This window comes from Telmatherina bonti, assembly GCF_933228915.1.
Source record: "Telmatherina bonti genome assembly, chromosome: 18".
NCBI lineage: Eukaryota > Metazoa > Chordata > Actinopteri > Atheriniformes > Telmatherinidae > Telmatherina > Telmatherina bonti.
The window spans coordinates 32,249,691-32,262,838 of NC_136616.1; the positions used below are offsets into that span (position 1 = coordinate 32,249,691).

Below are 13,148 nucleotides of genomic sequence, written 5' to 3' on the forward strand. Positions count from 1 at the left end.
TACTGTTACCACAACTGTAATATTACTGTAAATACTTTAAAAAAAAATAAAATAGCATTTTCCTACAATGTAGTAAAGCCTGTTGTTATTCATTTTCAATTATACCAGCTACATATATGTATATAATATACTGAATATTTTGAAAGTCTTACAGGTATAACTAGAGGTATCGCTAAAGGTCACCCAAGTCAGTCTTAAGATTTTTAATTAAGGAATGTTTTAGGTGGTCCTGTGTTTTGTACTTAAATATGTATATCTACTGTACTAGGCAGAAAAGTGCAGTATAGCAACAGCACCATTAGATGGAGACAGAGAGCTTCTGTTGGTGGCATTTTCCCCAAACTGCAAAGGATAATGGCTCACGTCATACATATGTGCATAGATATGTGCATAGATATGTGATTGTACTTTGCCAAAGGACCCCAGGAAGCACTGTTGCAGATAATTGTGATGAATGCATATGTCCTTGTATGCCTACCAGGGAAATGAAAGTGTATCACAGCAAAAAGCATTCATTATATTATCAATAGAAATACAGTATGAATGTGTGTGTGATTGAGTGACTGTGACGTGGCATGAACGCATTTTGAATAGTCAACATATGACCAGAAAAGTGCTGTATAACTAGTCTATTTATCATTTAAACTAATTTCTACTAATCAGTATCCTGTTTCCAACCTTTGTGCCATACCTGCTACTTTGCAGCTCTACAGCTGAACCCAAGGTAACAAAAATTCGCCCCGGTTACATGAAAATTAGTGTTGTTTTTTTTGTTTTTTTTTCCCCCTCAAGAATGTTGATTATAATTGAGACAGTTCAAGTAAGAGTATATCAGGACTAATCTGCTGAATCCATAACTCACCATAGATTGCATATAATGTACAGACAGGGTTCCCTATTTTATTTTATTTATTTTTTCTAAAAATAATTTTTATATGTTTTGTAGATTTGAAGCTCTTTTCTTTTTTTAAAAGTGTTTTTTTTTTTTTTTTTAACTTATGCATTGTATTTATAAATAGAAAAAGTCACTTTCTGTTAATGTGTTTTACACATGATGCATTTTGCATCAAATAAAAGTACAAAAAATTAAACCAAGATCCATTTTTGGCTTATTTGGTAGTAATATGGTTTACTCAAGACACAAACATGTTGTTTATGTGTGTGGATCTCTTTGGATCTTTTACTGTGTCTCAGAATTTAAATAACTTGAATCAGATTTGATGGTTTAGTCAAAGACTTTCTCATAAAGTGTTTTTTCTTTTCTCTCACAAATGTGGGAATGAAACTATTTATGTAAAAATTGTGATATCTATCTTGGCAGGCTGCTCTGTGTGCTCAGCCCCCCTAAACCTCTGATCCAAAAATCGCCCCTGGCCACCCCTGAAAAACATTTTCTGTGGGCATCCCTGGGTTAAAGGTGAAGCCCGCGTGGAAGTGACGAAAAATACAGTCGCAGCATTTCTTATTTAAACGATATAAACACTTTCTTTAGGCATTACATGCCCTCAGCAAAGTGCTTGTAATGACTGCCGGTCATGTTTATTTCCATAATTTCACATAATTCATAATACGGATTGACCATTTTGCTTTACTGAGAATTTCCTAAACAGCCGAAACAAACTCCCGACAACAACAACGAGCGGCGGGGGGCGTTACTATAGCAACGCGGAGGGCGACAGACGCGAGGTCGCGGGTTTGTCTTTTCCAGTGACATCGACACGTTCACACGAACACAGCGTTACTCCCATGTTTACGTTACCGGAGCTCAGCAGATTAAAGCGATAAAAGGAGATCAGCTGGAAGGTCGGTAGGTTGCTGTGTGTGTGTGTGTGTGTGTGTTTGTAACGCGGTGTGTTGTCTGCAATGTCTTTACAGCAGCTCTTCACCTGCCAGTGTTTAAATAAAAATTATGTCACTCAGGACATTTCTGCTGCTTCTATGCTAATATTCACAATTAGATGATTGTTTACAGCATGTGTTAATGTGAACAATGTTAGTGAAACGACTGAGAGGAATTTATGGGCAGTGTCAGAAAAAAAAATGGATTCAAAGTAAGAAATTTCCTCTTTCTTCTATATTTAAGTCTTAACATGTTTGTCATAAAACAGCTACTTTGAGTCTTCCTCTTCTTATTTTAAAATAACCATTTATTTGTTTAGTTTGTAAGTATGCATGTGTTACCTTTTTATTCCTCTTTGAAATGAAACCACGTCTGTAATTGGATTTGTGGGGTGGGCAGCAAAGTTTAGTATGTGTTTTTTTCATGAAAAACTTTTCTACATTAACTGTGTGTTTTGAGCATCATTACTCCAGCTGCTGCCAGTTAGTTGTCTGATTACACAAGATTAGCAACACTTGTGAGCATGGACTTTGCTATAGTTGCCACTTTGGTGCTCCAGACATGCATGTTTGACCTGTTTCAGGATGATACAGGCGATGGCTGTACCAGAAAACAGAAGTGATTAATATTTCATGTTCATAAATTAATAAAAACATACACATGAATGAAGTTCAGCAAACAAAAGATGCATTATAATTTCTGCTATTAAAGTAAGCAAATTTTTTTTAAAATTGTTTCACTGAGAAACTTTCTGGACTTTTTTGTCCCAGCAGAGGAGAACCAGATGGAGCGTTATGAGTCTCTGGGTCAAATCGGGGAAGGAAGCTATGGCACCGTGCTCAAGTGCCGCCACCGAGACTCTGGCCGCCTGGTTGCTATAAAGAAATTCATGGACTCTGATGATGACAAGACAGTGAAGAAGATTGCTCTCAGGGAGATCAAGCTGCTCAGGGTATCTGTCAGTCAGTTCATTAGCTAGCCTGAAACCTACCAAAATTAATCTTTTAGACCCATTTACTGATTTAACACAGAAAAATATCTTTTTATCCTATTATGGCCTCACATGAGCTATCTCAGCTCTAAAACATCACTGTTATGCTTAAGTTACCCCTTGATGGTCACTTCTATTTATTACCATTCAGATCATTAGAGGGCAAAAAAGTCCTCCCACAAAACTGCTATTAAACTGTTATTAAAACATTACAGATTTATATTTTTCCCCATTTCTTTTGCTTATATTTTTCATTTAGCTTTTAGTCTAAACCAAGACTTTTAAATATGCCATAATTCCACATAATTTTAACCCTTTAAATACTAATTAAATTAGTTTATGTCACTTTTTTTTTTTTTAATAACAACAAACAAAGGAAAGACTTGCAAGAAATTATTTTCCATAAAATGTTTGCTAGCTGGGGGAATTGTTTAAAAATCAGTCTAAAATGTACTGAAAATAAGTAAAAAACATTGAATTTGATCTTTAAATAAAGCCCCAACCCTGCTTACACATACTGTAAGTAAATTGACATTTTTTAATAAAATAGTGACATAAAGTAATCAAACTTTCATTTCAAAGGCTGAAGTAATTAGAATAATTACATAATTTGGTAGTTTTGATAAGGACTGAGGTTAAATGAGCAATTTGAGGGGGTAAAGTGGAAACATATTATTCAGTAATGTTTTTATGGCAGTTTTGGGAGAGCAGATGCCCTCTAATAGCCTGAAGGAGGAGGGAATTAAAGCAACTAAGAACAACAATGGTGTCATTCTGTTGGTTTGAAGTTGAGAACAGTAACAAAGTCCTCTGTTCTTGGAGAGTATTTACCAACCTTTCGTCCTTTATTCATAAACGTATTAACAGTGTCCATCTTGCTCTTGCCAATCTGAAACACCATAAAGCAATTGCACCACGACAACTTGGTGAACCTCCTCGAGGTGTGGAAGCGTCGCCGTCGCTGGTATCTGGTGTTTGAATTCGTGGACCGCACACTTCTGGATGATCTGGAACAACATCCGAGCGGACTTGGCCTGAACACCATCCGGCAGTACCTGTACCAGATCCTGAGGGCTGCTGACTTCTGCCACCAGCAAAACGTGAGGATAAAAGTTGAAATACTGACCGACGTTCAGCTGGTACCATGTTTTAATGCTAGTCTGAAGTTTGCATCCTGTTGAATTTACAAACCTTCAACCAACTAGTTTCCCTTGCCATGGGAACATCCTAAAAGGTTGGTTTTATTTAGTTTTTTTTTTAACTTAGTTGGCCTGTTTGGTTACTGTAATCCTGCCCTTACTGTAAACCAGCAGAACCACAGGCAATTTTGAATATATGTCTGTAGTGAGACTCCAGTATAGGACATTCCAGCATATGGATTCTCTCTCCCATGTTTCAGGTCATCCATCGTGACATCAAACCAGAAAACATCCTCATCTCTCATGGAGGTGTGGTCAAACTATGTGATTTTGGCTTTGCCCGCACAATGGCATCGCCCTCCGAAGGGACTTTTTACACCGACTATGTAGCTACTCGTTGGTATAGAGCTCCTGAATTACTCGTGGGAGACATAAAATATGGCAAGTGAGTATCCAAATACTGACCTCAGGATGTTACCTGCAGGTTGTTTTCTGATAAAACACTGAAATGTATACATCTGTTTGTGCTTTTGTGTGCATGCAGACCAGTTGACGTGTGGGCTGTGGGTTGTCTGTTGATTGAAATGTTAACAGGTCAGCCTCTGTTTCCAGGAGACTCTGACCTCGACCAACTATATCACATCGTCAAGTGCTTTGGTAAGAGCTTGAAGTGGCAGCATCATACCATCTCTTCATGCTGACTGTACGCTGGTTGCTTTTCTGCTGTAGGTAACCTGGTGACTCATCACCAAGAGCTGTTCTACAGAAATCCCGTCTTTTCTGGAGTCAAACTGCCTGAATGTTCAGCCACAGTCCCGCTGCTGCAGCGCTTTCCCACAATCCCACCGACCGCCGTTGACCTGGCTCAGGTACAGTTCACTCTACTTAGTCCAATCACTGCCACGTGACATTATTGCCATAGATAAAAAGGGAGCCCTGTAGGAAAAGTTTTGAAAACCACTGATCTACATGAAGCAACTTAACCTCACGAGGGTCCCTTTGCACTGATTTAAAAAGAAGCAAGCATGTAAATGGAGGAAGGGAAAAGAGTATTATGGCTGCAAAAGTTCAGATAGAAACTATAATTAAAATGAGAGAATTTACTCTCTGAGTGCAGGAATTAAAGTATTGGTATGGTAACCATTAGAGAAGTTCAACCAGTTTAGTTCCCACTTGACACCACAAGACTTCTTTTCCCATCAATAATTACAGCTATCAAATAAAACTAAACAATATTGTCTTTTTTTTTAATTTTTTTTATTTATCAGAGGTGTCTTGAGATGGATCCAGAAAGACGAGCTCAGTGTTCAGAACTGTTAGAACATCTTCTCTTCACACAAGACTCTTTCCATATCAGGTCGATCTTTGTTGTTATGTGGTTCATTTTTACAAACCAGAATCTAAGGTTTATTATACATCTTATAATGTGTCATATTTCTTATGCCATCACAGATTTTTGGATGAGCTTAATGCCAAGATCCAAAAAGAGCACCGTGAGAACTCCACCCTGCCCAAAATAACCAAAACCCCAAGACAAGACCGGGAGGAAGGGGATGAGAAAAACCGCAGAGGCAAGGACAGGAAACAACCTGAAGACATGGATGAGAGAGTAAACAAGGAAAAGATGGAAAAAGCTAAAGGAAAACAACCTTCAAAAATATCTAAAACAATTCGCAACACCTCAGAACCTTTAATGACCAAACAATCCAAATCTCAGAGTAACAAGGGTATCCATAATGCAGCGCAGTCTTCTATGGCCATGAAAAGTAAACCAGGAAAAGTTGCTGGTGCAGAGTTGAGGAAGGTGTCAGAGATATCTAAATCAACTAAAACTACAATCTCTGAGCCGGTATATGCAACCAAGACCACAGGAAGTCTGAAGGGCAAAAACTCAGTGGCAGAAAATGATGAACGTAAAAGGACTGTTTCTCCAGAACCAAGCAAAGACCATCTGAAAAATATTAAAGAAGTGGACTTTAGAGGCTCAGACGTAGCAGAAAATAAAACACAAAGCACAATGAAAACAAGGAGTTTATCAAAATCTGAGCCAAGCCAAGAGTTTGCAAAAAGCCGGAGTATCACAAACTCTAAAGTGTCCAAAAATTCAACTAATGTTCAAAATAATTTGAGTTTATCTTCAACAGCTGCTTCAGAATCAGCAGTCAATCAAATAGATGCTCAGTTGGAGCGAAAATACTCTGAACTCTCCGGTAAGGACCATACTGAAGTCTCAGCACCAAAACCGCTTTCTTTCACAAAGACGAGCACCACCTCAGTGTTTAAGACCAACCACCTGGCAGCGGACACAGAACTAGGGACCTCTGACAGTCCAAAAGACGTGCCGTCAAGCCCAAAAGCATCCAACACTACCGCAAGCGGAGGTTCTAAAACTAAAAATAACATCCGGTTCTTGTCAACTAATCCTTTAAAGACTCCTACTTCAGGTGCTTCAGAAGAGCCTTCCACTGTCTTTAGAGATGGCAGTCCTGCCTTACCCAAAGGAAGCTCACATCCAAAGGCATCCAAAACAAGCAGCTTTTCAATGAATCCTTCAAAAGCCAAAGAACCTTTAGAGGAAAAGGATATTGAAGAAAAACATGGACTTTTAAAGATGAATCCAGTGACAGAAACCACTGCAAAACATGTTCCTATGTCATGTGCTTCCGATGGAGATACTGAAACATCAGAGCCTTCTTGTGCTAGTTGGCCGAGTGCTAAGATCACAAGAGAAGACCGAAAAACTTCAACCACCCTGCTGGATGAAAACGCATTAGAAGGATCCTCTGATCCAAAAGTACTAAAAGCATCAGAAAAGGAGAACCAAGAGGATTTAGTTTATCCTATTAGTTATGCAGCTAATCCGTTCATAAATCAGATTTCAAAGGCCAATGGAAACTTAAGTAATTACAAAAGACAAAAGAGCACAATCTCGGAACCTGATTCCAAATCCTTCAATGTCCTTCGCCCCAAACAGAACCTAACGAAGCCTGGATCCTTTAGCAACCATAAGAAGTCCACAGACACCCCCAAGACTCAGAAAACTACCTTTGTTGCTGAAATCAAGAAGAAAAATGACAAACCAGAAAGAAAAGACACAGTTGTATCAGCATTCCCAGATTTGACTTCAACCACATCTGAGGACCACAAAACTTCAACAAGAAGCTTCGTCCTTCACAGTGGGGATGCTACAGACCTAAATGAACTTGATTTCACTCTACCCCAGTCACCTACATTTTCTCCCCCACCTCCTCCTTCTTCCACTCCTCTCTTCCTCCATCCATCCTCCACAACTCTTATGTCTTTGCTCTCTGTCAATGCCAACAATCCAGCTGTCAGTGATCACCTTACCCATGGAGCAGGTTTCCATTATGGGACTCAGAGTCATAGGTAGTTCTCACAGCGCAGACCATTAAAGTATGAAGTTGTGACCCATATAAGACCCATTCAAGCCAAAACTCTGCCTTCTAAGGATCAGATTTTATTTTTCAATTCCAATCTCAACCATATTGAAAATAATACACTTGTAATTTCCATAAAAAAATGGAGCAACCAATCAATGAATTTTAGTGTATCAAGCTCCGCTCTTGAGGGTTGTATTGGTATGATTGAGATCCAAACAGAAGGGTCCCAAAAAAGCAAGATGGGTCGGATCAGATATCTAAACATCCTTCCCAGCTTTTGCCCAACATGAAAATATGTATGTTTATGTTTCTTTGGTGGAAATTGGCTTTAAGTTTGTAGATGCGTAGATGGGAGTTGTTTGGTTCCACACAGCTACCAGATTATCAGCACATCCAATGTACTTCTTGTGCTTCAGCCAGACAAATAAACTGAACCACTTTTATATAATTGAGTTGTTTGGTTTAAATGGGTTTGGTTTGGTTTAAATTAGCAGTAAGTGAGTCTTCTGTTTCAAGCCGATAAAGGTGCTGCAACAAAGGTTGCAATGAAAAGTCAACAGAACAGTTTAATCTATGTGAGCCTTTCTATAGCCATGATTCTAATGCTAAGTACAGAAAGGATGTTCCTCCTATACAGCTCTGAGTAAACACATGCTAACATTTAGAGAAGAAAAAAAATGCTTCCCTGTTCAGTAATTAATTTTAGCCTCATTTGACATGTCTTTTTTTCTATTTGTGTGACAGATGTGTTGACAAAACAAGGAATCATGGTGACATGTTTGGTCGACAGGTTCATATTTCAGGGTCCTTCACCTTCCAGGTAAAAGTATGATTTGGGGTCTTTCTGGTTTATTAGAATAAAATCGGGGCTAGGTCTCCTCTAAAGATAATGTTATGTCCTTGCAGGCATCAGACAACAGTCTCGTACGGGAACGTTCCTTCCTGTCTGACCACAATAACCTTGGTAACAGCAGCGGTGCCTTGACCAAAACCAAGTCACGCCTTCATTTCCCGGATTTAAAGAACTCAGATCTCAGAGGAAGAGAAGGTGCACGATGTTTAAGGCATGATTTGTGTTCTGCATTGAGCTCCTGTCGTCATTCTGGGCAGAAACTGGGTTTCTACTGAAAGTTTACTTTCTCATGCAGCTAAAGCTAAAAGTAAAGGACCCAGAATCCGAGATTTAATTACATTTAAAGTAAATATGAGAAACAAGAGTGTGTGAACGACATCTTAAAGTGTCCCAAGGAACGCTGCTGGCAGGTCTTAGCTAAAATACTTCCTGTAGTGTTTGTCCTTATGAAATGCAATGAAATAGTTTTAATCAAAGCAAACAAATTAATTGGAAAAAAAAGTTACAATAAAACTTAAATACAATACAATCATCTTTACAATAAAAATCATTGATGCAGTATTCATCTTATCCTACAAATTTTTGAAATCCCGGTGGACACAAAGAGCTGAAGACCATCACAACAATTTTTTACAAATTATAAGGTAATAAATGGTAAATTTAGAAAAAAATATTTTAAATGTTTTTTTTTTATTTTTTTTTTATTATTATTATTTTTTTTATTAAAGGGTCAAATAAAGAAATAAGAAAAACAAAAATTAGACTTTTCCCCATTGTTTTTCTTTGGCTTTAAATATCAAAACTGTTCCAACCAGAAGCAGCTCATTAGAGCATGACTGCACCAACAAGATTAATATTATTCTCTACTCAAATTTTGTACAAACTACGGGACATCTAAATAAATGACTAATCCTTTGATATTTTCTCAGGCAAACACAACAAATGCACAGCAAAGGATCAGAGGAGAGATAAACATCAAGGTCCGTCCAGTCCATCAGAACCACCTGAACACATTGACACAAACACACCAAAACAAACACAATAAATGCACTGCTGTTTACTGTGATACAATGTTTTTGTGTCTTCATTTAACACTAAACTGCTGTCAATACCTGATGTCTGCGGACGCCTACAGCAGGCACAAATAAAAGAATTATGACATTTTAACGTGATGTAAAATAATGAACATTATACCAAAATTAGGTTAACCTTTAAAGAATAAAACTTATTACCTTATTATGTCATTAGTGTAAGGTTTTAGTATAAAACTTACATCAAAATGTAGAAAGTTTCACGTATTTTACAATAAAAAGTTATATCACATTATAAAGTGGTAAGTTTGTTGTTTTTACATTAAACCTCCATCACATTATAACGTATTGTTTCACATTTTTTTACAATAACACTATTAGTTTTATGTTTTTAATAATACAACTTATCATATTATATGTTTTTATGTTGGACGTTTTTAGAATGAGGTATCTCATTATGACATGATAAGGTCCCAATGTTGTTTTTAAGGTCGGTGACAGCAACATGCCAGTATAACCAGGGGTGACTTTAGATTGACTTAAATCGCTTTGTTGCCTTGTCTGAGTCTTTTTGTTTATACTTATTCAGGCACACCATGTCGACGTTAAATTTAATAGTTTTTTACAAACAACTAAATAGGGGGAAAAAATACTATTTAAAATTTTAATGGTTTTTAAATGTTTTTTTTTTATGCAATTTTATGTTTTAAAATGTTTAATGTGTTTAAAACACCATAAATTAATTTCTAAACACAGTACAATAATGAGATTAGCATAAAATTAACTATAATAATTAAAGAAAAAAAACAAGGTCGTTGACAAACTTCTCTTTTATTGCATTTAATGGTCAAAAGACACAACATTATAAAGATCAACAAGAGAAGACTTTTCTCAAGATTGCAATTAATTTGATGAAAAACTGATTATATAAAGGATGAAATGTAAAAAGATGTAAAAAAAAAAACCAAACAAACATGACTTTAAGACTCGTCACTGGAGTCCTCGGAAGAAATCGCGGCCACTTTCCAGACTGCCGCTGACTCGTCACTGCTCGACGACATACCGTTACCTCCGATTGGCCAAGAACCGGCCACACCTCCTTTGCTATTGGCCAGGAGGTAGTAAAGGTGATTGAGAGCCTGGTTTGTGTCGCTGACTCGTTTCCCCACATCTGGCTGTGACCTGATTGGTGCGTTGGTTTCTGGTTTCCTTGGTGATGATGTGATGGTTGGTTTTCTGGCTGTAGTCATCACTTGCTGAAAAAACATTAATAACTTTATTTGTTTTGATCTTTTAACAAATACAAATAATTATTAGAACCAGTTTCAACCACTCAAATGATTTCTCGGATCATGTGTTTACTTTTTTGGTGACAGGTGGGGTGGTTACTGGTTCAGTTGTGGGTATGGGAGGTGTGGCATCAGATGTGACTACAAAAACCTTGCAGATGTCATCTACAGCAAAGCCATCAATTTCTGGAAGCTCAAAGTCCGACAGAGGTGGAAACGGCTGAGCTGATGGAGAGAAATCAGAGCAACGTTATGATGAACATAAACTGCAGGAATCAGGTCTATGCAGCTTTTCAGCTTCATTTTTAACTTAATTTTTCTCTTGTTGTGAAGTTTTTGTCAGTAAAGTTTAGATTGCACTTCCTGTGCAACCTCAGACATTGTTTAAACCAATTTCCAAAATTAAAACCCATCTGGATGGTTTTCCAGTGGAGTTTAATGCATAATGTCATTAAATAACAAAGAACTTACTACATACTGTTTGATTTTAATAAATATTGGCGGACATTCTCATTCCGTCAAACACTCCAGAATAAACAAATGCTAAGAGTTAGAAGTTTCAGTGAAATAAAACTCAAACTGAAGGAATCTATCAGGTAAACTTCCAGAGTATACCTCAGCACCTTTTTGTCAATCTGTTTTTGTGCTCATTATTAGCGTACCTTTCCATTTTTGCTCCAAAATGTGCGTCGGGTTTACACAGTTTTTGGCAAAACAGTGTTTTCCTACCACACACCATGGTCATGGAATAATCTCCAAAAAGTCATGAAATTAAAAACATTTATATCCATTTTTTGATTTTAAGATTATCCTGAAGAATGCAGGGAAGGAGGAACGTCACTGTTTTTTCTTAAAAGGCCATCTCTGGCTTTATTGTATTTAATTCTGTATTTAATTCAGCTTTTGTTTTACATTTGTTTTAAATAGTTTTGACTCTGTATGGCTGCTACCTTGGCCAGGTCTCTTGTAAAAGAAATTTCTGATCTCAGTGGGAATTCCTGCTTAAATAAAAGTAAAAAAAAAAAAAAAATTAATAGATAGCTAAATAAATAAATAAATAAATAAATAAATAAATAAAAAAAATCAGAAACATTTTTATCTTAAAAAACATTTTAGCCAGCCAGGTTTATTGGAAAGGCTTCAAAGAAAAATGGTGCAATGATCTTGTTGACTTAGAACAGATGTTTTATAACCAACATCAGCCTGCCTAAACTGTCTATAATAAACTAGTTTTGGTGCCTAAACCTAACCAAGCAGTAGGTACAAGTTATTTAACCATTAGAGAGATCATTAGACATAATATTGAACCAAGATTGGATATAAAATTTCTTTCTGCATTTATTCTAACTCCTCTTTTCCAAAAACTTTGATCATTTACATTTCTGTCCTCCTGAAAATTAGGAATTTAATCCATGACAACATTAGAAAAAGGACACCAATCGGCTTCTGGTGACATTGTACTGGTATGTATGATGCCATCATACATGGCAGTCATCTGAATTATTATGAAATTAGTGTAAAAATACGGAAAAGTTCATAAGATAGCTTATTCATTAAACAATTTTTTTTTTTTAACTTACTAAAAAATTGTGAAACAGATGAGAAAAAGAAAAAAAAAAAGAAGAAAATTCCCCAGTTTAGTTTTATTGCAATAAATTTTCAACCCCAGTCTCCCACTGTGTTACTGGGACACTGTAAAATTTAAGTGTGGTCTGTGTCGGGATTTACATGAGAGAATCGTCTCTCCAGTGCTGCCTGGGGATCCAAAGATCATGAACATGTTTTTTTTTTTCTTCTACTTTTGCCTTGTCCAAAGCATACAGAGATTCCTCCCTTTTTCAAAGACTTTTGGTGTCTCGACAATTTAATGTTGAAGAAAATTTTCCTAAAATTGTTCCACAGTATTTTTTTAGTCTCAGCTTGTCTCAGACTGGAGGAAGTCTTTATTTTCTTCCCATCAGAGACTCTGCCTCTCTGCAATGCTCCTTTTCTACCCAGTCATCCTGTTACCAGTTCGTTTTCCGATGCTGCTCCACTTTATTTATTTGTACCAGTTACTTTTTCAGCCTTTTGTTGCTTCTGTTCCAACTTTTCACAGATGTGCTTCTGGAGCTTATATCTTCCAAAACAAGATAAAATGTCTCAGTTTCAACATCTGATTAGTTGTTTATGCTTATTGGGAATAAAATCGATCAATCAAATTTAACTTCACACCTCCTTATATTTGGTTGTGAGACTTGATTCGTCTGTATTGTTTTTATTCTTTGGCCTTTATTGATCTTGTTTTGTTTGCTGGAGCCTCTTGCCAGATCACCATTGTAAATTAGTTGTTCTCAGTTATTTTACATGGAATATTTGTATATATACTTAAATTTTACACAATGTCTTGGTCTTTTTGGGGAATTGTGTTCGTGTATATGTAAACATTTGTAGTTTCCTCCTGCTGAAAATGTTTCCCAGCAGATCAATTAGAGAAGAAGAAGGTAGGTAAGAAGGTAGAATTTTACTTCTTCTTTGGTGAATTCTGTTTGCATCGTTACAACTTAGGACTTAAGAAAACTAACGCAACTCTGTCATTTCCTACTTTGGCTTGTTGAGTTTGTG

General features: G+C 36.7%; 1 protein-coding gene across 1 annotated transcript; it reads left to right on the top strand.

Annotated features, from left to right (window-relative positions):
- Positions 1-2,624: 2,624 nt before the first annotated feature.
- On the top strand, positions 2,625-9,753 carry LOC306769294 (cyclin-dependent kinase-like 4; the record flags this gene model as incomplete). The annotated part of the gene is made up of 9 exons (XM_079257860.1): positions 2,625-2,792; positions 3,737-3,931; positions 4,231-4,415; positions 4,515-4,627; positions 4,700-4,839; positions 5,239-5,327; positions 5,423-5,960; positions 8,278-8,419; positions 9,746-9,753. The coding sequence occupies 9 exons, from the start codon at positions 2,625-2,627 to the stop codon at positions 9,751-9,753; spliced, it is 1,578 nt and encodes a 525-aa protein (XP_079113986.1).
- Positions 9,754-13,148: the final 3,395 nt, after the last annotated feature.